Genomic DNA, 25,276 nt, shown 5'->3' on the forward strand with positions numbered 1-25,276 from the left:
CCTGAATCAACCTGACCACGCACAGCTGGAACAGTGACTTCTTCATTGTCTGAATCTAAACCAGGAACCCAGTGGGGCTTCCTTAGTGCCTGTGTAAGGGCTCTCAGCTTTCACTGCTAAGGAGCTTGCTAGGGACAGGGTGGGTGACCTCAGCCACGGGAGGATTTCTCTTCTTACAGACCTGGAGTTCCTCTTTGGCAGGTTCTGTGCTCCCCTCAAGGGTCCTTGGAGATCCTCCAGCCTGAGTGCTCTTGGGGAAATGTGCTGTGTAAACACCATGCCCATTTCCTGCCTGGAGCACAGGTTTTGTGGTAGGGCTCTCAGGGATGGGAGGAAGCCTGGCAGCCCCCACACCTATAAACGCTGCTGTCTACCTTGCCTTCTGACTTGGAGGCAGAGACCCAAGGAGCTGGAGGCTCTGTGTGTGGGTGAGTTTAGCCCCATCCCCTGGGTGTTCTCCAGCTTGAGGATCACAGGCAGAGAGGACCAGCCAGCAGCCACAGGCCTGACCAAGGCCCAGGCTGGGAAGAAGAGTGACTCCCCATCCCCTACTGGGAGGTGTTTCACAGCACAGTCAGCATAAGTGACCTGCAAAGATCCTCATGTTTGTTATCTTCTTTGGCCAGATTCATCCCTACAGGGTTCAGCAGGGTCTACAAGAGGGGCAGTGAGAGAACAGACCCCAAAAAGAAAGGGGACTCCATCATGACCACCTTGAAGGGGGCCAGGCTGCAGGCCCCATTCATCTCTTTTCATTCTCAGGTTGCTGATTTCTTAGAGCCTGAAAAGAAGGTAACTGAGCATATGAGGGACAGATGGAGTGAGTCAGTGAGTGAGTGACCTCATCCTTGCTCCTAATAGACTGGGAGGCACAGGGCAGCTTTTCTGCAGAGCATGGAAGATTCGGCTGAAGTCAGAGAGGTGAAGCCAGTTTCCCAGGGTAACAGTGAGGCACTGACAGAAAGGAGACTACAGTGGAGCCTAGGTCCCTGGGCTCCCCAGAGCTCCTTACTCTTCCTCCTCCTCAGCAGCCTGGAGACCCCACAACCTCCAGCCAGAGGCCTGAAGCGGGAGACCGCGCCAGGTGCCAGATGATGCTGGGAATTTTCCTGGGTGCTTCGGGTCTTCCCAGCACTCTGGTCTCGCCTGCCCTGCCTCTCGGGCTCTGCCCAGCTTCCTGAGTCCTGACAGAGCACAGTGGGGGAGATGTTGGCAGAGGCAGCAGATGGGCTCACGGCCATCCCTCCTGCAGGAGCAGCAGCTGGAGCCGGAGCCATGTGGCTGTGCCCTCTGGCCCTCACTCTCACCTTGATGGCAGCCTCTGGCGCTGCATGCGAAGTGAAGGACATTTGTGTTGGAAGCCCTGGTATCCCCGGCACTCCTGGATCCCATGGCCTGCCAGGCAGGGATGGGAGAGATGGTGTCAAAGGAGACCCTGGCCCTCCAGGTACTGTGCTGGAGACCCCACCCTCTGCGGAGGGACACAGACCCCTTTTCAGAAGGCCCGTCTGTCTAGGCCCCTAGGCTGTGGGCCATAGTGAGCTGGGTGGGACCTGATGGGCTCCTGGGGCCCTTAGGATGGCACATCCTGGAGAGTCTGTCCTCATAGTGCCTATGGAGTGATAACTGGGACAGCCCCAGTGATAATGAGGGTCGAGTCTCACTAGCTCCAATCAGTTGTGGGTGACGGATCCCACACATCCATGTCCTGTTTCTCTGCAGGCCCCATGGGTCCGCCTGGAGATATGCCATGTTTTCCTGGGAACGATGGGCTACCTGGAGCCCCTGGTATCCCTGGAGAGTGTGGAGAGAAGGGAGAGCCTGGCGAGAGGGGCCCTCCAGGTGAGCAGGGTGGGGCAGGTGGGCAGTGGGAACACAGGCACAGCAACCCTGAAGTCCGTTACGCAGGGCTGATGGGGATCAGACAAACCCTGCAGGTTCCCCAAGGGCATTTGGCTCAACCTAAGTAAGAGAATGTGAACTTGAGGGAGAAAGCCAAAGTGTCTGGGGAGTGTGGTCACAATTCAGGGAAGGGCAGGTGTGGGAGGTCCTCCATGCCTCATGACCGCCGATGGGGAGACACGGAGTCAGGTGTGGGACAAGGGACAGCGCTGGGAGGTGGGGGAGGCGCGTCCTGGGACGCAGCGCTGGGGGCGGTCTGAAGGGTGAATGTGGACCAGACATCCAGGCAGATGGTGTGATCAGGAGCCCACAGGCAGATGGGAATTTGAAGCTCAGAGCGGTAAGCAAGGCCATCAGGGCAGCGCAGAGAGCATCATGCTTGCCCTTGGTGGAGGGTGCGGGAAAGGGACTTGCCCCACAGAGGCGGGCAGACAGAGCCACTCGAGGGACAGAGCAGGAAAGAGGACAAGGGGTGGGGGTCTCAGCAGGGGCAACACTTCGCTAAAGAATAGGGGACCGGGGGTGTGGAGACACACTGGAGTCTTGTGGACCCTCTGAGCCTGGGCCCGGGCGATGCCTAGCAGCAATGAAAGGGCAGAGTTCCAGGATTGCAGATGGCAAAATGCCTGCGTGGCAGCAAGTGGGGGTCTTCACTGGCCTGCCCCTCCTTCTGTGTGGGGCGCTCTCCGCAGGGCTTCCAGCTCATCTAGATGAGGAGCTCCAAGCCACACTCCATGACTTCAGACATCAAATCCTGCAGACAAGGGGAGGTAAGGGGACCCCCTGGGCCTCACAGGGTAGGAGTTTCCCACAAATTCCCCTCATTCTCGGCAGCAGCTTCTAGAACATAGAGATGACAAACAGGCTCGCACATGTCAGGTCTTGGGGAAAGGAATGATGCTCGCTTTTCTGATGTCTTTGAATGGCCCAGAGGAGACAGAACCCGACACACTTCACTCCCCATTTCATAGGAAAGCAAGTTCTCCACCCGTCTTGCTTTCCACTGAATCCCAGGAAATGGCACCATTTCTGGCAATAAGTAATTGTTAAATAGATGAGTGAATAAATGGATGAAAGCCTAGAAGAGAATTTAGAAAACTGCAATTGGAAGAGGAAGAGAAGACACAGAGAGAGGCAGAGATGGAGAGACTGGGGAGAGTCCAGTAGCAGAAAGCCCAGGTAAGGGAGGTGGCTTAGAGACAAAGCAGTCAATGGCCTGACCCAGTCTCCTCTGCTCCCAGCCCTCAGTCTACAGGAGTCCATACTGGCAGTAGGAGGGAAGGTCTTCTCCACCAATGGGCAGTCTGCCACTTTTGATGCCATTCAGGAGGCATGCGCCAGAGCAGGCGGCCACATTGCTGTCCCAAGGAGTCCAGAGGAAAACGAAGCCATTGCGAGCTTCGTGAAGAAGTACAACACGTATGCCTATGTGGGCCTGACTGAAGGACCAAGCCCTGGAGACTTCCGCTACTCAGATGGGACCCCTGTAAACTACACCAACTGGTACCCAGGGGAGCCCACGGGTCGGGGAACCGAGCAGTGTGTGGAGATGTACACAGACGGGCGGTGGAATGACAGGAACTGCCTGTACAACCGACTGACCATCTGTGAGTTCTGAGAGGCATTTATGCCACGGGACAGGGAGGATCCTGTCTGGCCTTCAGCCTCCATCCCGAGGCTCCACTTGGTCTGTGAGATGCTGGAACTCGCTTTCAATAGAATTCACTTGTGGCTATTAGAGCTGAAGGCATCCTTAACCATTTCATTCCCCTGATGGGCCCTGACTCATCCCTGGCCAGCCTTGACACTTCCCTTGCAAACCCTCCCAGCACTGCACCCCAGGCAGCCACTCCTAGCCCTGGCCTTCGGCATGAGATGGAGCCCTCCTTATTCCCCATCTGGTCCGGTTCCTTCACTTACAGATGGCAGCAGTGAGGTCTTGGGCTAGAAGGACCCTCCGATGTCACACAGAGTGCTTGCCTCCTGGTCCCCTCTGCTCTCCCTCTGCAGCCCACTTCCTGCCCAGTGCCATCAGGATGAGCAGTCCTGGCCAAGCATAATGACAGAGAGAGCAGACTTCAGGGAAGCCCTGACTGTGCAGAGCCAAGGCCGCAGTGGAGATTCTCTGGCACTCTGAGGTCTCCAGGGCGGGCCTGGTCAGGCTCTCCATGAGGTCAGAAGGCCAGGTGGTGTTCCAGAAGGGTGGTGGCCAGGCCAACCCCATGACTGATGTGTACGATTCACTCCTTTGAGTCTTTGGATGGCAACTCAGCCCCCTGACCTGAAGACAGCCTGTCTAGACCTCTAGGGTGACCTAGAGCCACCTCCAGATGTGACCAGATTAGCTTTCAACTGATGAACAAATCTGCACCCAACTTCAGACTTCAGTGGGCATTCACACCACCCCCACACCCCAGGCTCTGCTTTCTCCTTTCATTAATCCATTCACCCAGATATTTCATTAAAATTATCGTGTGCCAGGTCTTAGGATGTGTCGTGGAGTGGGCTAGTTACCCAGTGACAGTTGAAGATTTTTTTTTCCCTGAGCCTGTGTCTTCTCTGTGAAATGGGAATAAGAATCTTGTTGCCATCACAGTTATTACCATCCCCCCGGCTACCAAAGTTACTACCAGAACTGTTACTACACACAGAGGCTATTGACCGAGCAGCTATCATTTTCCAATCACCTTGACAAGCACTTCTAATACAGCTTATTATGTCCTATTCAATCTTCACACAATGTCACGGGACCAGTATTGTTTACCCATTTTCTATAAGGACACTGAAGCTTGGAGGAGTTAAATGTTTTGAGTATTATTCCAAAGAGCAAGTGGCAGAGGCTGGATCCAAACCCATCTTCCTGTACCTGAAGCTTATGCTCCCAGCCACCCCACTCCTGAGCTGAATAAAGATGATTTAAGCATAATAAATCATGAATGTGTTCACATGAGTTTCCATAGCTTTGGTTCCAAGAAACATCACATTTCTGTGTTTTTGTGAGTCAAATGAACTCTGGCTCTGAGCTCCCACTTTCCTCAAGATTGGAAAATTCAATCTCAGGATGTGCTTTGTTTGGTGGGAGGGGCGACCTTCTCTCCTCCCTGTGATGCTGCAGGGGGATGGGGAGCTACAGACACCATTCAGAAGAACACATGGGCATCATGAATCCACATGGTCCATTTGTGGGTGGGGACTCCATGTCTTCTGTCCCCTACTCAGTCACCTGAATGATTTCTGCAGCCCAGCAGTGATGGTGGCACTCAGGGCTCAGTCCCAGGCCTCACTGAGCCACCCTAGTCTCAGGTCTGCATGGAATGGGACCACTGTCCCATGACCCAGGGCTACACAGGAATGCGACAATGTCTCCAATTGCTTGAGGAGGCAGCTACATATATGTCCCACCTCTCTCTTCTCCCCCGGTAACACCTGTGAACACTCTTCCTCAGTGCATGTATTACTGTTCTTTGGTGGAAGGAAGCTCTGGATCAACTCTCAGAAAACCAATGAAAATGAGGGGAACAATTTGTCAGTCTTTCATGAGTGATAATTTTTATTCTGGTCACCATTCCACATGTGCCTAAGACCCAGCACACAAATTGTTGAGGCTTCTTCAAAATTAAGAAAAAAAAACAAGTAGAAGCATGTACAGATGTATCTCGACTTACGATGGGGTGACATCCCAATAAACACTTTGCAGGATGAAAATATATTAAGTGGAAAATGCATTTAATGCACCTTACCTACCAAACATCATAGCTGAGCCTGGAGTAACTAAAACATGCCCAGAAAACTTATGTTAGCATGCTATGGGGCAAAATCATCTAACACAATGCCTATTTTATAATGAGGTGTTGACTGTCTCATGAAATTTATGGAATGCTGGACTGAAACTGAATGAATAATTCAGTTATATGTGTACTTTATGTATGGCTTCTACTGGATTTGCATTGCTTTGAAGTCATTGTAAAGTGGAAAAATTTTAAGTCGAGCAATTGCAAATTCAGGACAGTCTGTATTCCCAATTTTATAGATAAATACTTTAGGCCTCTGAAAATTGGTATCTTCTCATTTCTTTTTTTTAAATTTCCAACTTTTATTTTAAGTTCAGGGGTACATACGCAGGATGTGCAGATTTGTTACACAGTTAAATGTGTGCCATCGTGATTACCTGCACAGATCATCTCATCACCTAGCCCAGCATCCGCTGGCTGTTCTTCCTGAGACTTTCCCTCCTCCCACTCCCCACCTCCAACAGGCCCCAGTGTGTGTTGTTCTCCCCCATGTGTCCATGTGTTCTCATCATTCAGCTCCCACTTTTAAGTGAGAACACGAAGTATTTAGTTTTCTGTTCCTGTGTTAGTTTGCTGAGGATAATGGCTTCCAACTCCATCTATGTCCCTGCAAAAGGACATCATCTTGTTCCTTTTTATGGCTGCATGGTATTCCAGAATGCATATGTACCACATCTATCATTGATGGGCATTTAGGTTGATTCCATGGCTTTGCTATTGTGAGCAGTGCTGCAATGAACATTTGCATGCATGTGTCTTTATGGTAGAATGATTTATATTCCTTTGGGTATATACCCAGTTATGAGATTGCAGGGTCAGATGGTAGTTCTATTTTTAGCTCTTTAAGGAATTGCCACACTATTTTTCACAATGGGTCAACTAATTTACACTTTACCCAACAGTGTATAGGCATTCCCTTTTCTCTTCAATCTCACCAACACCTGTTATTTTTTTACTTTTTAATAATAGCTATTCTGACTAGTGTGAGATGGTAGCTCATTGTGGTTTTGATTTGCATTTCTTCAATGATCAGTGATGTTGAGCTTTTTTTATATGATTGTTGGACACATGTATGTCTTCTTTTGAGGAGTGTCTGTTCATGTCATTTGCCCACTTTCTAATGTGTTTCTTTCCTTGTAAATTTGTTTTAGTTCCTCGTAGATGCTGGATACTAGACCTTTGCCAGATGTATAGCTTGCAAAAATTTTCTCTCATTCTGTAGTTGCCTGTTTACTCTGTCGATAGTTTCTTTTGCTGTGCTCTTTAGCTGAATTAGATCCTATTTGTCAGTTTTTGCTTTTACCACAATTGCTTTTGGCGGGTTCATCATGAAATATTTCCCCGTGCCTATGTCTTGAATGGTTTTACCTAGGTTTTCTTCTAGAGTTTTTATAGTTTTGGGTTTTACATTTAAGTCTTTAACCCATCTTGAGTTGATTTTTGTATGTGGCATAAGGAAGGGGTCCAGTTTCAATTTTCTGCATATGGCTGGCCAGTTATCCCAGCACCATTTATTAATAGGAAATCCTTTCCCCATTGCTTGTTTTTATCAGGTTTGTCAAAGATCAGATAGTTGTAGGTGTGTGGTCTTACTTCTGGGTTCTCTATTTTGTTCCATTGGTCTATGTGTCTGGTCTTGTACTGATACCACGCTGTTTTGGTTACTATAGCCTTGTAGTATAGTTTGAAGTCAGGTAGCATGATGCCTCCAGCTTTGTTCTTTTTGTTTAGGATTGTCTTAGCTATTCATGCTCTTTCTTGGTTCCATATGAGTTTTAAAATAGTTTTCTCTAATTTTGTGAAGCTTGTCAATGGTAGTTTAATGGGAATAGCATTGAACCTATAAATTGCTTTGGGCAGTATGACCATTTTCATGATATTGATTCTTTCTATCCATCAGCATGGAATGTTTTTCCATTTGTTTGTGTCATCTCTTATTTCTTTGAGCAGTGGTTTGTTGTTCTCCTTGAAGAGATTCTTCACTTCCCTTGTCAGCTGTATTCTAAGTATTTTATTCTTTTTGTGGCAATTGTGAATGGCAGTTCATTCATGATTTGGCTCTTAGCTTGCCTGTCATTGGTGTATAGGAATGCTAGTGATTTTTGCACATTGATTTTGTGTCCTGAGTCTTTGCTGAAGTTGCTTATCAGCTCAAGAAGTTTTTGGGCTGAGACCATGGGGTTTTCTAGATACAGGATCATGTCATCTGCAAACAAAGATAGTTTGACTTCCTTTCTTCCTATTTGAATATTCTTTATTTATTTATCTTTCCTGATTGCCCTGCCAAAACTTCCAATACACAAATAGGGGTGGTGAGAAAGGGCATCTTCGTCTTTGCTGGTTTTCAAGGGGAGTGCTTCCAGCTTTTGCCCATCCAGTATAATATTGGCTGTGGGCTTGTCATATATGGCTCTTATTATATTGAGGTATGTTCCTTCAATACCTAGTTTCCTGAGAGTTTTTAACATAAAGGGATGTTTAATTTTATCAAAGGCTTTTTTTGCATCTATTGAGATAATCATGTGGTTTTTGTCTTCAGTTTTGTTTATGTGATGAATCACTTTTATTGATTTGCGTATGTGGAACCAACCTTGCATCCTAGGGATGAAGTTTACTTGATTGTGGTGGATAAGCTTTTTGATGTGTTGCTTGATTCAGTTTGCCAGCATTTTGTAAAGGACTTTTGCATCAGTGTTCATCAAGAATATTGGTCTGAAGTTTTCTTTTTTGTTGTATCTCTGCCAGGTTTTGGTATCAAAATGATGTTGGCCTCACAGAATGAGTTAGAGAAGAGTTCCTTCTTTCAATTTTTTGGAAGAGTTTCAGTAGGAATGGTACCAGCTCTTCTTTGTACTTCTGGTAGAATTAAGCTGTGACTCCATCTGGTCCTGGGATTTTTTTGGTTGGCAGGCTATTTATTACTGCCTCAACTTCAGAACTCATTATTGGTCTATTCAGGGATTCCCTTTCTTCCTAGTTCACTCTTGGGAGGGCATATATGTTCAGGACGTATTTATCCATTTCTTCTAGATTTTCTAGTTTATATGCATAGAGGTGCATAGATCTCTGATGGTTGGTTGTATTTCTGTGGGGTCAGTGGTGATATCCCCCTTATCATTTCTGATTTTGTCTATTTGAATCTTCTCTTTTCTTCTTTATCAGTCTAGCTAGTGATCTATCTATTTTATAAATTTTTTCAAAAATCCACCTCCTGGATTTGTTTATATTTTTAAGGTTTTTCGTGTCTCTATGTCCTTCGGTTCTGCTCTGATCTTGGTCATTTCTTGTCTTCTGCTAGCTTTGGGGTTTATTTGCTCTTAGTTCTCTAGTTCTTTTAGTTGTGATGTTAGGTTGTTAACTTTCTAGTTTTTTAATGTGGGCATTTAATGCTATAAATTTCCCTCTTATCACTGCTTTAGCTGTGTCCCAGGGATTCTGGTACATTGTATCTTTGTTTTCATTAGTTTCAAAGAAGTTCTTGATGTCTGCCTTAATTTCATTATTTATCCAAGAGTCATACAAGAGCAAGTTTTTCAATTTCTATGTAGTTGTGTGGTGTTGAGTGAATTTCTTCATCTCGAGTTCTAATTTGATTGTATTATTGTCTGAGAGATTGTTTGTTATTATGTCAGTTCTTTTTCATTTGTTGAGGAGTGTTTTACATCCAATTATGTGATCAATTTTAGAGTGAGTATGATGTGTCAATGAGAAGAATGTATATTCTGTTGGTTGGGGGTGGAGAGTTCTGTAGACATCTTACAGGTCCACTTCATCCAGAGCTGAGTTCAGATCCTGAATATCTTTGTTAATTTTTTGTCTCAATGATCTATCTAATATTGTCAATGGGGTGTTAAAGTCTCCCACTATTATGTGTGGGAGTCTAAGTTTCTTTGAATGTCTCCAAGAGCTTGCTTTATGAATCTGAGTGCTCCTGTATTGGGCACATATATATTTAGAATAGTTATCTCTTCTTGTTGAATTGAACTCTTTACCACTATGTAAGGCCCTTCTTTGTCTTTTTTTATCTTTGCAGGTTTAAAGTCTGTTTTGTCAGAAACTACGATTGCAGCCCCTGCTTTTTTCTGTTTTTCATTTGCTTGGTTAATTTTCCTCCATCCCTTTATCTTGAGCCTATGTGTGTCTTTGCATGTGAGATGGGTCTCTTGAAGACAACATAGTGACTGCTCTTAATTCTTTATCCAGCTTGCCATTCTGTGTCTTTTAATTGGGGTCATTTACTCCATTTACATTTAAGAATAGTATTGATATGTGTGGATCTGATTCTGTCATGATGATGCTAGCTGCTTATTTTGCAGACTTGTTTATGTGGTTGCTTCATAGTGTCTCTGCTCTGTGTACTTCAGTGTGTTTTTGCAGTGGCTGATAACAGTTTTCTTTTCCATATTTGGTGCTTCCTTCAGGAGCTCTTGCAAAGCAGGTCTGGTCATGATGAATTCCCTCAGCATTTTCTTGTCTGAAAAGAATTTTATTTCTCCTTTGTTTATGAAGCTTAGTTTGGCCAGATATGAAATTCTGGGTTGGAAATTCTTTTTTTTAAGAAAGTTGACTGTTGGCCCCCAATCTTTTCTGACCTGTAGTGTTTCCACTAAGAGAGTCACAGTTAGTCTGATGGACTTCCCTTTGCAGGTGACCTGTCCTTTCTCTCAGGCTGCTCTTAACATTTTTTCTTTCTTTTTTTTTTTTTTTTTTTTTTTTTTTTGAGAGGGAGTCTCGCTCTGTCTCCCAGGCTGGAGTGCAGTGGCCGGATCTCAGCTCACTGCAAGCTCCGCCTCCCGGGTTCCCGCCATTCTCCTGCCTCAGCCTCCCGAGTAGCTGGGACTACAGGCGCCCGCCACCTCGCCCGGCTAGTTTTTTGTATTTTTTTAGTAGAGACGGGGTTTCACCGTGTTAGCCAGGATGGTCTCGATCGCCCGACCTCATGATCCGCCCGTCTCGGCCTCCCAAAGTGCTGGGATTACAGGCTTGAGCCACCGCCACCGGCCAACATTTTTTCTTTCATTATGACCTTGGAGAATCTGATTATTATATCTTGGAAATGATCTTCTCATGGAGTATCTTACTGGGGTTCTCTGTATTTCCTTAATTTGAATATTAGCCTGTCTTGCTAGGTTGGGGAATTTCTCCTGGATGATATCCTGAAGCACATTTTCCAACTTGGTTCCATTTTCCCCATCACTTTCAGGTACCCCAATCAGTGATAGATTCAGTCTCTTTACATAATTCCATATTTCTTGTAGGCTTTGTTCATTTCTTTTCATTCTTTTGTCTCTATTTTTGTCTGCCTGTCTTAATTCAGAAAGCAAGTTTTCCAGTTCTGAGATTCTTTCCTCTGTTTGGTCTATTCTGCTATTAATACTTGTAATTGCACTGTGAAGTTCTTGCAGTGTATTTTTCAACTCTAACAGGTTGGTTATGTTCCTCTCAAAATTGACTGTTTTGGCTGTCAGTTCCCTATGGTTTTATCAAGATTCTTAGCTTCTTTGCATTGGATTGCAACATGCTCCTTTAGCTCTGCAAAGTTTGCTATTACTCACCTTTTGAGGCCTACTTCTATCATTTCAGACATCTCAGCCTCAGCCCAGTTCTGAGCCCTTGCTGGGAGGTGTTGCAGTCATTTGGAGAAAAAGGGGCACTCTGGCTTTTTGAGTTTTCAGCATTTCTGCATTGATTCTTTCTAAACTTTGTTGGCTTATCTACGTTTGATCTTTGAGGTTGCTGACCTTTGGATGGGGTTTTTGTTGTTTTTCGTTGTTGTTGTTGTTGTTGTTGTTTTCTGTCTGTTTGTATTTCTTTTAACAGTCTGCCTAACTTCCACAGGGTTGCTGTGGTTTGCTAGGAGGCTGCTGCAGACCCTAGTTGCCTCAGTTCTTCCCATACCTGGAGGTATCACCAGTGAAGGTGGTCCCAGGGAGAGATCAGATCTCTGTCCATAATATGTGCCAGCGGGAGTGGCTGGAGGGCCTGGCTGGGAGGTCCCGCCAAGTGAGGAGAAATGGATCGGGTCCCCAATAAAATAAGCACTCTGGCCACCATCTGTCAAAGCTACTACATTGTGCTACTGGGGGGATTCTTTCTTGTCTGGACTGTTTGGACTCTCCAAAGCCCATAGACTGAAAGGTCTGAGTCAACCCTCTTCCCCGGGGCTCCATTCTGTCTCAGGCAGGCTCCACCCTGTTACTGGTGGTTGTCTGGAATTCCAAGCCAGTGGGCATTGTCTTGCAGGTACCATGGAAGTGGAGCCCATGGAATGAGGCTGCTCAGGCTCCCTGGATTTTGCCCCCTTTCTAGGGGTATATGCGGACCTCCCACCTTTGTACCTCTGAGTTGCAGACACATTTGTTGGAGATCCTGGGGCTATGGCATATGAAACTCCTGGGTCTCTGTGTGTGCAAGAGTAGCTGCTCTACCAAGACTGCACACAGCTCTGTGTGTCAGACCTGGCATGGGCTCATGAAGGGATCTCCTGATCAGTGGGTTACAAAGATCTGTGGGAGAACAGTGCTTTCCTGGGGTCATACAATCACATACCACTTCCCTTGGCTGGGGGTGGGGGTTCCCTTGGCTCTGTGTCACTCCTGGGTGGGCCATTGTCCCACACTGCTTTCCTTCCTTGTCTGTGGGTCAAGTTATTTCCCTGAACAGTCCCAATGTGACTATCTGGATATTTCAATTTCAGGTGCTGTATTCACTCGCCCTTTTCATTCCTCTCTGTGAGTGCTGAGAACCATAGCTCCTTCTAATCAGCGATCTTTTCGTTTCTTTTTAGATTTATTTTTACTTACTTTATGGTTTAATTTTCTATTGTTACTATACCATTTTATTATATTCTAAATTAATTATTGCTGGTTTGTAAGAAAAACTCTTGATATATTATTTGTTGATCTTATACCCTACCATCTTTTTGGAACCTCATTTCCCCCCAGTACTTCTAATATAACTGATTCTGTTACATTTTATAAGTATATGTTTCTATTTACAAACAGTAGAAATTTTGTATATCTCTTTATGCCATTTATATGTTTATATTCCCTTTTTATAGGGGCCAGGAGAACCTATAAATTTTTGAAGAGACTCATTGAAATTTTTCATTGAGTCTTTGTAATATAATTTTACGTCTAGAAAACCCTATAATCCTGGCCCAAAACCTTCTTCAGCTGAAAACAACTTCAGCAAAATTTCAAGATACAAAATCAACATAAAAAATCCCTAGCATTCCTATATACACCAACAAAAGACAAGCCAAAAGTCAAATCAGGAATGTGATCCTGTTCACAATTGCCACAAAAAGAATAAAATACCTAGCAATACAGCTAACCAAGGAAGTGAAAGATCTCTACAATAAGAATTACAAAACACTGCTCAAATAAATCACAAATGACACCAACAAATGAAAAAACATCCCTGCTCTGAGTAGAAAGAATCAATACCATTAAAATAGCCATACTGCCCAAAGCGTTTTACAAATTCAATGCTATTCATATCAAACTACCAATGACATTCTTCACACAACTGTAAAACACTATTTTAAAATTCATATGGAACCAAAAAAGAGAACAAAGCTGGAGGCATCACATTACCCAAACCTCAATCTATACCACAGGGCTGCAGTAACCAAAACAGCATGGTACTAGTACAAAAACAGACCCATAGACCAAGGGAATGGAATAGAGAGCCCAGAAATAAGGCTGCACTACTACAACCATCTGATTCTCAACAAAACTAAAACAAAAACAAACCAGCAATGAAGAAAAGACTTCCTATTCAATAAATGGTGCTGGCATATGCAGAAGATTGAAACTGGACCCCTTTTTTATACCACATACAAAAATCAGCTCAAGATGGATTAAAGACTCAAATGTAAAACCCAAAACTATGAAAACCCTGGAAGACAACCTAGGCAATACCATTCTGGACATAGGAACAGGCAAAGATTTCATGGCAAACACAACAAAAGCAATGCAATGAAAGCAAAAATTGACAAATGGGATCAAATTAAACTTAACAGCTTCTGCACAGCAAAAGAAACTATCAACAGAGTAAACAAACAACATATAGAATGGGAGAAAATATTTCTCCCATTTTCAGCATCTATAAAAACTTAAGCAAATTTACAAGAAAAAAGCATTAAAAACTGAACAAAGAACATGAACAGACACTTTTCAAAATAAGACATACACGCAGCCAATAAGCATATGAAAAAAATCTCGATATCACTAATTATTAAAAATACAAATCAAAACCACAATGAGATGACATCTCACACCAGTCAGAATAGCTATTATTAAAAGGTCAAAAAATAACAATTGCTGATGAGGTTGCAGAGAAAAGAAAATGTTTATACACTGTTGGTTAGAGTGTAAATTAGTTCAACTATTGTGAAAAACAGTGTGGCAGTTCTTGCAGCCAAAAAACATATGAAAAAAAGCTCATCATCACTGGTCATTGGAGAAATGCATATCAAAACCACGATGATATACCATCTTACACCAGTTAGAATGGTGATCATTAAGTCAGAAAACAAGAGATGCTGGAGAGGATGTGGAGAAATAGGAAAACTTTTACACTGTTGGTGGGAGTGTAAATCAGTTCAACCATTGTGGAAGACAGTGTGGTGATTCCTCAAGGATCCAGAACCAGAAATACCATTTGACCCAGCAATCCTGTTACTGGGTACATACTCAAATGTACATAAATCATTCTGCTATAAAGACACGTGCACACGTATGTTTATTGCAGCACTGTTCACAATAGCAAAGACTTGGAACCAACCCAAATGACCATGAATAATAGACTGGATTTAGAAATGTGGCACATATGCACCATGTAATACTATGCAGCCATAAAAAAGGATAAGTTCCTGTCCCTCACAGGGACATGGATGAAGCTGGAAACCATCATTCTCAGCAAACTAACACAAGAACAGAAAACCAAACAATGCATGTTCTCACTCATAAGTTAGAGCTGAACAATGAGAACACATGGACAAAGGGAGGGGAACATCACACACTGGTACCTGTCAGGGGTTGGGGGCTATGGGAGGGATAGCATCAGGAAAAATACCTAGTGTAGATGATGAGTTGATGGGTGCAGCAAACCACAATGGCCCGTGTATACCTATGTAACAAATCTGACGATCTGCACATGTATCCCAGAACTTAAAGTATAATTTAGAAATATATGCAAAAAAACAAATAATTTGCTCAGGAAATTTTTATCTATGTGCATCATAGGATTTTTGCATTATGAGTGAGATTGACCTGTGATATTCCTTTTTTGTATTTTCCTTGTCACATTTTTGTATTGAGATCATTTTGGTCTCAAAAAATAAAAATTTTAAAATTTTTTTCTATTTTCTGGAGGATTTTTTGTGAGATTAGAACAATTTCTTAAATTATTTGTAAAATTCACTGATGAAGACATAATTATAGATTGAATTTATAAATCTATGCAGAAAACTACTTAGATTTTTGTACGTCTTCTTGTGTACGTTTTGGAATTGATATTTTTCTAGTTTATCCAGTTCCTATACATTTTCAAATTGACTGGCATAAAGTTATTTGTATTATCATTTTATGATCTTTATGTCTATAGGATATGTAGTGTTAGACTCCTCATCGTTCCTGATATTGGTTATTTGTGACTTCTCTTTTTTCCTCTTTATCAAGCTCATCAAAATGTATCCATTCTTTTGGTCTTTTCTAAGAACAAACTTGTCGGTTTATCCCTTCTGTTGCATTTTATTTTATTTCATTAATTTCTGCTCATTATTATTAGTTCAGATTCAGGAAGTACATGTGCAGGTTTGTTACACAGGTATATTGTATGATGCTGAGGTTGGGGCTCCTAGTGATCCCATCACCCAGGAAATAAACATAATACTCAATAGGTGGTTCTTCAACCCTTGCATTCCTCCCTCCTTCCCCTCTTTTGGAATCCACAGTGTTTATTGCTCCTATCTTCTTGTCCATGTGAATCCAGTGTTTAGTTCCCATTTCTGGGTGAGAACATGCAGTATTTGGTTTTCTATCTCTGTCTTAATTTGCTTAGGATAATGGCCTCCAGCTACATCCATGTTGCTGCTAAGGATGTGATTTGGTTATTTTTTATGGCTGCATGCTCTTCATTATTTTCTTCTGTTTTCTTTGGGCTTAACTTGCCTTATTTTTCTAACATTTTGAAATGGGTATTAGATTAATGATTTTCAGTATTCTTCTTTTCTAAAATGTAGAAAGGTTGTAAATTTTCCTCCAAGTGCAGCTCTAGTTGATCTTATATGTTTTGATACTTAATTATTCATGATTATTCAGTTACAGTATTTTCTAATTTCTATTAGAATGGCTTTTTTTGGCCTACAGGTTATTTAGAAGCATACTTCTTAATTTTCCTCTTAAATATATAGAGATTTTCAAAGTATCCTTTTATCATTGATATACAGAATAATTGTTCTGTGGTAAGGGAACGTTTTTTGAAATTTGTTGAAACTTGCTTTAATATCCCAGCATATGCTCAATTTTTATTAATGTTTCATAAAAATAGTATCTACCCTTGAATTTTGGGGTGCAGTGTTCTATGTATGTCAAGTAATTCAGGTTTTTAAGTGTATCTTCCCAATATTTTATCATCTACTGATTTTTGTGTCAGCTTGGTCTATCAGTTAATAAGAAAGTTGTATGAAAATCTTCCACATGATTGTGGATTTGTCTGCTTTTTCTTATAATTCTGTCAATTGTTTCTTTATATGTTTTGAGGCCATATTTGTAAGTACATACATATTTAGAATTATTGTATCTTTCTGGGGGATCAAACCAGAAATTATGAAGTATTTATTTATGAATTATACTTATGAAATGTAAAAAAAAAAAAAGAATGAAAAATACTATTTGACTCAGCAATCTCATTACTGGGTATATACCCAGAGGAATACAAATCATTCTACCATAAAGACACATGCATGTGAATGTTCATTGCAGCACTATTCACAATAGCAAGGAGATGGAATCAACCTAAATGCCTGTCAATGACAAGAGTTTTGAGACTACATATTAGTTTTGAGAACAAAAGAACTCCAAGTTCCAAGATCTGAGAGATATAAATTTAGGCTCTTAATGAAACCTGCTCTTTATTAAATTAGTGATTTACATTATTTTTTGATGTTGAACTATCCTTGCATTCCTCTGATATACCCTATTTGGTCTGATGCTTGATACACTCATTACACAGACTATGGACCGGGCACTAGTATTAACTCATGTAATCCTCATTAACCCTATTTTATAGCTGCTATCATTCTTTCAAATTTACAAATAAGAATATTGAGGCATATAGAGGTCAAAGTGATTTACCAAATATTATGCAGTTAATTCATGGGCTAATGAATGTAGGAAATCATATTCCAGAGACTTCTATTAACCATAAATACATTGCTGGTCTTAATAGCTATTTTTTACATTGTATTTTTGCATCTGTACTTAACAGATTAGGTTGGCTGAGAGTTCCTTTCTATTTTTCTGTCCTTATGCATTCTGTGTTACATATTCGGCTAATCATGTTAGCTAAGTAGCTGTAGACACAAACCATTTCTACAACAGAGAAATTATCTTTTCTCTGAAGATTTGCTACAACTCACCTTAAAACCATTTTGTTGATGGAGAAGTGGTTGATAATTTTTGACTTCCATTTTAATATTTTATGTGATACAATAATATATTCATTATTCTAACACTTCTAGGGCCAAAGTAAGCAATTATAAACTTTCTTATAATATTATGTATTTTAACTAGTTTTCTAATATATTGCTATAAAATCTACTGTAGATGGTATAATTTTATAATGTTAGTACTATCTATATTAGTATAATAATCCCTTTTCCTTCCTGATTTGTTAATTTCTTATACCTTTTCTATTAATCATTGATATTGTATCAGTCAGCTAACACAATAGTAAATCTCCCTCTCAGGGCTTGCAACAATAAACGTTTTTATTTCCTGCTCTGTATCTTCCAGTTTGTTGAGTTTTGGCTGGTTTCAGCTGAGCAAGCCTGGACTCAGCAGCAGTCAGCTGGACTCCAGACTTTCAGATGAGTTCATGTCTGTTCCATGTAACTTTCCAGGATATACACTACCCATGATTGGGAAAGAAACACAAAAGCCATATCAAACCTGTAAGCACACATAAAGCTTCGTTGTAGCTCATGGTCACATGGCCACACCAAACAGCAAAGGGACTGGAGTATTTACTTCTCACACTCTAGTGGGAGCCTTTACGAAGTCCTATGGCAAAGGGCCTGAGATGCAATTTTACAACAAGGCGGAAACAACCCAAATGACCACAACCATATTTGCTAAGTTTATGTCTCTGACAAAGAACCAGTATTCAATTTTATTAGCTCTATAGTATTTTTAATTCTAGTCTATTAATTGAATTACATAATTCTCATTTATTCCTTCATTATACCCTCTTTTGAAGTGCATATTAATTTATCTGTCATGTAGGGTCCACACTCCTTGGAGGGCTATTTCTGAGGCTTGTCATTTCTATCAGCTCTCACTCTGCTTATCCCCTACTGTATTTGATAATTGTCCCATCATGAACTCAAATCTGCCTGGCCTCCATCTGAGACACCACTGAGGTGCCTGGGCTGTGGGTGTGGTTCTCCACTGAGTTTATGTCTCCACAATGCAGGAGATCATGCTGCGCTGAGACACTGGAAACATAATTTTTCATCTTGACATAAATAACAAAATTCAGTCATAGTCATAAGAGCAGCATAAATTCACCTCTGAGTCTATGACAGGACAGACCTATGGGTACACATCCTTGGGGGAGAAACTCGTCCCCTCCAGAATCCAGGTTTTCTCAGGTTTCTTTGCTCCTAGGTGTATTTACCTCCTGCCTACCCTCTGCCCACTCAGAACCACCCTTTCTCTAAGTCTGCACACAGTTAGGATCCCGGCTCAATGCAAATCTGTCAGTTCCACTTTCCCACCTTCCTGGGAGATCTGCCTATTTGCTGTGTGAATTGAAAGTCCTTTGTCTTCTGGGCCTATGGGCCCCTCAGCATTGTGTCAATGGCATCAGGAGACACAGCCTTGAGAGGGATCTTGTTTACCACTGAAGCACCTCTTGATGCCTGGAAGGCCCCCTGAATGGGAACCAGAGGGCCACTGGATGGGGCCTGATGACATGAGTACACAGGGTGAGGACCCTTGAGAAACCAAAATCCCCATCACCAGGCAGAGTCATAGGGAAGTGACCCACCTCACTCCCCACCTGGGAAAAACAAACCTCTGAAGTTATTTGGTGACATGAAGCGTTTCAAAGACTGGGTGTGAGTTTGGAGGAAGGCAAGCATTAAAGCTCACATCCGGGACCTGAACGGCTTGACCAGCCTCTGGTGACAAGAACTGGACACTTCTGGAAATTCAGGCCTGGATGAGCACAGATGGTCTAAGTCTCTGCCTCTCTCTTCATCCTTGTACCAAATCCTCCTCTGTGCTCAGCCCTGGATTGCACCCTGGGGACAGAGATGTGAACTGAGTACAGCTCCTGCCCTAGAAAAGTGAGGTCACGGGTAAAGGGGGCACAGATGGTAGCTCCAGTCAGAGAGAAGAGGGCTGATTTGAGGACATGCTGCTGGAGGATTCATTTGTTCCACAAATGTTTACTGAGCATTGATTCTGTTTCCAGGCACTCTTCTCGGTGGAGAAACAACAGCTAGGGAACAAGACCCCTGTTCTCATGAGCTTCTCATTCTACAAGGATGGGGAGTGGTTGGTGGTCAATCAATATGCCACTAGTAAGCAAAGATACAAGGAGATATCTGGACAGAGGGAGCAGCGAGCGCCAACACCCACATTCGGCTTTGGATTGAAGTCAGCTGCAAATACCACTTCCCCTTGTGCCTGGCCCTGTGTGCCTAGATGCCCAAAGAAGACATTTGACAAACATTCTAAATGAGAAGAGAGGAAGGAAGTGACTCAGTGCTAGGGGTGTTTAGTCTCTCCACCCTAGCCCTATAATAAACAAAACACAAATGGAAGTAGTTCAATCAACTGATACAAAGATGTGTACACATGTGGGTGTTTGTGTGCATGTGTGTGTATGTGTGTGTGCATGCATTTGTCTGGTGGAAAATCTATGCATTCTTCTTCTGAAAATAAATATCTGAAGAAAACTACCCTGGGAACCTGTGACTCTGGAAGCTCAGAGGCGCTGAGTCATAGAGATGGATGCCTGAGAGGAAGTAGTAGGGGGGTGGTTAGGGCACTAATGTAGAGAGCTGCCCAGTGTTGTGCTAGAGACCCTGCCAGCAGCCCTGGAGAGCTGCCCAGGACACAGTAGCTCTAGGGATGGTTGATTATTAATCTGGGGTTGAAGGCCAATCCAGCCCTGTACCTGGTCACCACACTTATTGGATTGGACATCGCTGAGGCACCTGTCAGAGGCCTGGGCTGGAGGACCAGCTTCCCTGCCACTAACTCCAGGCTCCAAGGAAGCCCTAGTAAGTCATTTCTGGAGGAAAGAAGTAGGGGCCTGGGCCAAGAGACTGGCTTCTTGACTGAATCCTGGTGAGGTAGGGGTTTGGGGGTGGTCATCAGGTCCACCTGGGGCCTCTCTTTCCCTCTGGCCCAAGCAAGTGGGAGCTTCCTGTATCCACTTGGCCATCAGCAAACTAAAGGGTGGTCTTTGCCAAAGTGAAGAATAGAAGTGGTATGTGCATGCCAGTGACAGGTACAAGCCTTGACTGTGGCATCCAGTGCCAATTCGGCACCAACAGGAGAGATTTTTAAAAAAAGACAAAGATGATATAAAGAGGAAAGTTGGAGAAGGACATGACCACAAAAGTTCCCTTCCAACTGGGCATCTCTCACTGTGTCCTGGAGGAAGGGAAGGGTTAAGGGACTGTGGCTGGGATAGCAAAGGCAGATGCAGTGTTGGGCAGCAAGAGTCAGGACATTGGGATTTGAGGCTGGAGCAGAGCAGAGGGAGAGTCCCATGGGGTCCCAGCTGCCAAGTGTCCTGGAGGACAGGCCAACCTGGACAAAGGCTCAAAGAGACTCTGATGGCTGGGTAGGGGCACAGAGCTGGGGGGGCATCTGGGCAACCTCCAGGATGGGGAGCAGGAGCTGAATCCCTCCAGACTCAGGCTGAGCAGAAATTTCAGAGCCTGGTGGTGAAATGGCCTCTCAGTGGAAGATCTCAAACCAAGAGAAGTCTCATCTGGACAGGATCAATCACCAAAAAAGTTCCCATTTTGAAGGTTAGAATCCTGCCTCAGGGCACTCTAGGTCCCAATCCCACAGGAAGTGCCTGTCACAAAATAGACATTATGCAAGACTGTCAAGAAGCAGCTGGGGAAACAGGGGCTGCTCTGAGGACAGCTGGAGCCCCACCATGTCAATCAGAAGTTTTATAGGAAATGAGAGAGTGGATATCATCAACCAAGTCCAGCCAAGAGATGGACCTTGTGGGACCTCAAGTCTCCTGCCCCAGTCTGAGTACAGTTCTTTCCTTCCATAGGAAAGGAAGAAGGAAACCATGGCTCCTTTAGCACTTTAGAAAGAAATCCGAGCAATCCAGGGGCCAAAGCTCACACAGGCAATGAGGTCTCTTCACCTTTGTCTGGACCACTGGACACAGGGCTCATGGATAATCCTCGAGCCCTGTGGGCTGTCGAATAGGAGGTGCCTACCTGTTAAGATTTGTGCTGGCAGGAGCTCTGGGATCCCAGGGAGAATAGGCTCGTGTTCATCTTGCACCTGCCTTTGTTTTAGCACTGATCTAACTCTCACATTTTTTACCCACCCGTCTCCCTAGTAGCCTGAAAGTCATTCACAGCCAGGGGTTGTGATGGTTCCCTCTGTGTCCACTGTCCCCAGCACAGGGTCCAGCACACCACAGTGGGTAGCAAATGCTATTTAAATCAGATGGGATGAAATTCCCTTCCTTCACTTTCTTCACTTCAAGGTAAGGACCATGTTCCTGTTTCCGTCATTCCCTGTCCTTCTCCTGTCTGTGGTGACAGCTTCCTGCTCCGAAACAAAAGCCTGTGAGGATGCCCAGAAGACCTGCTCCGTGATTACCTGTGGCATCCCCGTCACCAATGGCACCCCAGGCAGAGATGGGCGAGATGGACCCAAGGGGGAAAAGGGAGAGCCAGGTCTGGGACAGGTTTCTGTGGCTTCCTAAATCTCCACCTCCAGCAGGTGTTCAAGCAAATCTGTGCTTGAGCCTGCCACACAAGGGTTAAAGCACAGACTTGGGGAGGCTCCCCTTTTTTTTTTTTTTGAGATGGAGTCTCGCTCTGTCACCCAGGCTGGAGTGCAGTGGCGCAATCTCCGCTCACTGCAACCTCCACCTCCCGGGTTCACACCATTCTCCTGCCTCAGCCTCCCGAGTAGCTGGGACTACAGGCACCCGCCACCACGCTTGGCTAATTTTTTTTATATGTTTAGTAGAGACGGTGTTTCACCGTGTTAACCAGGATGATCTTGATCTCCTGACCTCGTGATCCACCCACCTCGGCCTCCCAAAGTGCTGGGATTACAGGCGTGAGCCACCGCACCCGGCTTAAGGTTCCCCTTTCATCAGGACCCAAGCTACACTCAGAACAATCCCTGTAAAATACCATTGTCTCCAAAACAAAGCTGCTCGCTGACTCTCCAGGATCCCATATTTCCACACAGGAACTGGGGGTGTGTGGTTGTCCCTACAGAGGGGTGTCCCACCTGCTTAGGGAGCTGGCCTTGGTGCAGGCCTTCTACTGGGATGCAGGAGGGTCTTCCTTTTTTGGGTTACATCACTAGCTCACTGGCTGTTCCGGGGGTAAACATGAATGGAGTATTGAGCTTTTTGGGGGAAAAAAAAAAGAATGACAGTCACTGGGTCATCTTCCCTTTGTCTTGCAACAGGTCAAGGGCTCAGAGGTTTGCAGGGCCCTCCTGGGAAGTCGGGGCCCCCAGGAAACACAGGGGCTCCTGGAATTCCAGGACCAAGGGGACAAAAAGGAGATCATGGGGACAATTCAGGTAAGGGGCATACCTTAGCATGGTGGCCTGGGGGTCCCGGGCCTGAGGAGCTGGAGGGCCAGCTGGGAGGTCCCCTTCTCCTGCTGCCTCATGGGAAGATGCACAACTTTGCATCCTGGCCCAGCGCCCCCAGTCCTCTCAGCTTTACTTGGGGCCTGAGGGGACTCCCATAGGTGCCCAGATGCAGACGTTCAAGCCATGTAGGGCCATTCCCTCGTCAGGCCCCTTAGCAGATGGGCCCTGGCTTTTCTTCAGTGGAAACAGTCCAGTGTGCACCTCCAGGGTGCCAGGGAGGAAATAGGCCCTTTAGGGGATTGGGTTTATGTCCATTGTCACAAGAGTGGCATGAAAACGTTCTGCCTTTTTCGAACCCTGGGTGAAGGGGAACATCACAGCAACTTAGTTCAGAGAAAAATGGAGCAAATTCAGTAAGAACAAAAGAACAATGACAACCTACTTATTCATATTTGTCTACCAGTCTGTCAAAATAATAAAGGTATTAAAAAGTGTATCTGGAATGAGAAATGAAAATGAATGACAAAGAAAAGTTTTCAGAAGGAAGAGTAATGAGTTGAGTATTTGCTTATGAATTCTTACAATATGACAATATGCAAGCTGTATGTGGAGACAGGGGTCCAGGCCTGAAGTTCCAGGTTGTGAAGGGATGCAGAGGTATAGCTGGGAAGCAGGAATGTAGTCATTTTCCCCCTTTTATTTCTTTTGCTTTCTTATTTTCCTCAAATAAGCGTTCTTCTTAGTAAGCCACTTTGTTTTTTTCAAAATGCTCCACTCTCCAACTTAAGGTCTTCTCCATAAATACCTTCTCCCTGTTGCTTTGCAGTTGCTGAGGCTAAGCTGGCCAACTTAGAGAGACAGCTACAGAGCCTGAGATCAGAACTGGACCACATGAAGAAGCGTGAGCTTTCTCTCCACCCATAATGTGTTCTTGGCTCTCACTCTTTTCTTCAGTGCACTCTAGGTTTGGAGGAGGTGGGAGGGGAACTAATTCATGAACACTTGTTCTACACCAGGACTTGTGCTGGGTGGCATTTTCCCATAAGATGGTTCCATTCAATCCTCTCAGCAACCTCAGCTGTGGTTGTTGAACTTGCTTTATTGACAGGTGAGGAAACCGAGGTGCAGGAAGTGTTGGTGACTCATTTCAGGTCACACAGCTGGGAAGTGGCAGGGGAGGGTTTGGATGGAGGTCTGTCCTCTCCAAAGTCTGTGCTCCTTCCTTGTTATCTACTGTGCTCTGATGTCTGTCCCTGCCTCTTCCTTATCCTGGTGCCCAAGCCTGCAGTGGGGCCCAAGACTGTCTCCCTATGTGCACCTGTGCTGGGGCAGGTTTTAGCAGATGCTTTTTCAAGGTGGGATATCCCAGGGGAGTCTGGGCTGTCTGCAGGGGTCTGGACGCCCCTTCCCAGGCTCTGCGGCTGAGGTCTGCTTCCTGACCAGGCTCTGGACTGAGCTGCTGGGCACAGGGCAATTTTTCAGAGATCTGACTTCCCAGAGAACTCAGACTACTTGCCTACTGTCCTGGGCTGGGCTCCAAACCCAGTCAGCCTCACTCACCGTTTGTGGTTTCAGTGCAAGCCTTCTCCTTGGGGAAAATGTCTGGGAAGAAGCTCTTCGTGACCAACGGTGAGCGGATGCCTTTCTCCGAAGTGAAGGCTCTGTGTGCTGGGCTCCAGGCCACGGTGGCTGCCCCCAAGAATGCCGAGGAGAATAAGGCCATCCAGGATGTGGCCAAAGACACTGCCTTCCTGGGCATCACAGATGAGGCAACCGAAGGCCAGTTCATGTACGTGACGGGCGGGAGGCTGACCTACAGCAACTGGAAGAAGGATGAGCCAAATGACCACGGTTCAGGGGAGGACTGTGTGATTCTCCTGAGCAATGGGCTCTGGAATGACATCTCCTGCACGGCCTCCTACATCGCCGTCTGTGAGTTTCCTGCCTGAAGAGGCACGTTCCTCAACCCCCTTCTTGGCTCCCTATTGCTCTCTCTGCTGCTTTGGAAGAGAATTCAATACTGGTTTTCTTCTGCCCTGTGTTGAGTCCTTCCTTCATGTAGATGGGAGGAAAATGAAGGGGATATATTTGATTGTGGGGTGAGAACAGAAGAAGAGGCTGGCTGTGGGGCACAAGGGTTCTGGTTCAGCACATGGCAAAGGACACCCCCATCCCACTAGGAGCACAGCGCTGGGTCGAGTCCACCCTGGAAAGGGCCACATCTGACCCTCTCATTTCATGGTGAAGACACTGAAGCCCGCTAGAAAGACCCCGTGGGGCCACACCTGGGTCAGAGCAGGCTGTAGATTCCAGCCACTGAGAGATCTTATTCCTTTTCCCCAAGAGTCACCACTACTGGATGCCTAAACTCCTTCCATGGCAAGCCCAGACCTCTCTAGGACACAGGTATTGTTTCTAGTTGTTCATGAGCTGCACCAGACAACCTCTCACTGCCTGACTGTAACACCTGGCAATCTCCTGTGTGGGCAACAATTGTTAGTCCTAGGAATCCTCTCATCA

General features: G+C 44.7%; 2 protein-coding genes across 5 annotated transcripts; both read left to right on the forward strand.

Annotated features, from left to right (window-relative positions):
- Positions 1-320: 320 nt before the first annotated feature.
- On the forward strand, positions 321-4,832 carry LOC105465951 (pulmonary surfactant-associated protein A). Of its 4 annotated transcripts, none has more exons than XM_011714612.2 (6): positions 384-428; positions 763-832; positions 1,253-1,447; positions 1,723-1,842; positions 2,595-2,672; positions 3,144-4,832. In XM_011714612.2, exons 2-6 carry the CDS (start codon positions 805-807, stop codon positions 3,518-3,520), a joined length of 798 nt encoding a protein of 265 aa, XP_011712914.2. In that variant the 5' UTR covers positions 384-428; positions 763-804; the 3' UTR covers positions 3,521-4,832. The 4 variants fall into 4 exon arrangements, with proteins under 4 accessions (XP_011712913.2, XP_011712914.2, XP_011712915.2 ...); XM_011714613.2 differs by lacking the exon at positions 763-832 and adding an exon at positions 1,029-1,084 and having other exon boundaries at positions 394-428; XM_071069800.1 differs by lacking the exon at positions 763-832 and adding an exon at positions 1,032-1,084 and having other exon boundaries at positions 410-428.
- Positions 4,833-20,134: 15,302 nt separating this feature from the next.
- On the forward strand, positions 20,135-24,790 carry LOC105465950 (mannose-binding protein A-like). The gene is made up of 5 exons (XM_011714610.3): positions 20,135-20,214; positions 21,681-21,873; positions 22,625-22,741; positions 23,583-23,657; positions 24,332-24,790. Exons 2-5 carry the CDS (start codon positions 21,690-21,692, stop codon positions 24,703-24,705), a joined length of 750 nt encoding a protein of 249 aa, XP_011712912.1. The 5' UTR covers positions 20,135-20,214; positions 21,681-21,689; the 3' UTR covers positions 24,706-24,790.
- The last annotated feature ends 486 nt before the right edge of the window (positions 24,791-25,276 follow it).

The sequence above is a fragment of the Macaca nemestrina genome, chromosome 9, assembly GCF_043159975.1.
Source record: "Macaca nemestrina isolate mMacNem1 chromosome 9, mMacNem.hap1, whole genome shotgun sequence".
In the NCBI taxonomy this organism is placed as follows: domain Eukaryota; kingdom Metazoa; phylum Chordata; class Mammalia; order Primates; family Cercopithecidae; genus Macaca; species Macaca nemestrina.

Bases quoted from the DNA above. Each gene is read 5' to 3' on its own strand.
- LOC105465950 (XM_011714610.3), top strand. From the start codon at position 21,690: ATGTTCCTGTTTCCGTCATTCCCTGTCCTTCTCCTGTCTGTGGTGACA. The intron at 22,742-23,582 runs GTAAGGGGCATA...GTTGCTTTGCAG, and splicing joins AGATCATGGGGACAATTCAG to TTGCTGAGGCTAAGCTGGCC. The intron at 23,658-24,331 runs GTGAGCTTTCTC...TTGTGGTTTCAG, and splicing joins ACTGGACCACATGAAGAAGC to TGCAAGCCTTCTCCTTGGGG.
- LOC105465951 (XM_011714612.2), top strand. From the start codon at position 805: ATGAGGGACAGATGGAGTGAGTCAGTGA. The intron at 1,448-1,722 runs GTACTGTGCTGG...GTTTCTCTGCAG, and splicing joins AGGAGACCCTGGCCCTCCAG to GCCCCATGGGTCCGCCTGGA. The intron at 1,843-2,594 runs GTGAGCAGGGTG...CGCTCTCCGCAG, and splicing joins TGGCGAGAGGGGCCCTCCAG to GGCTTCCAGCTCATCTAGAT.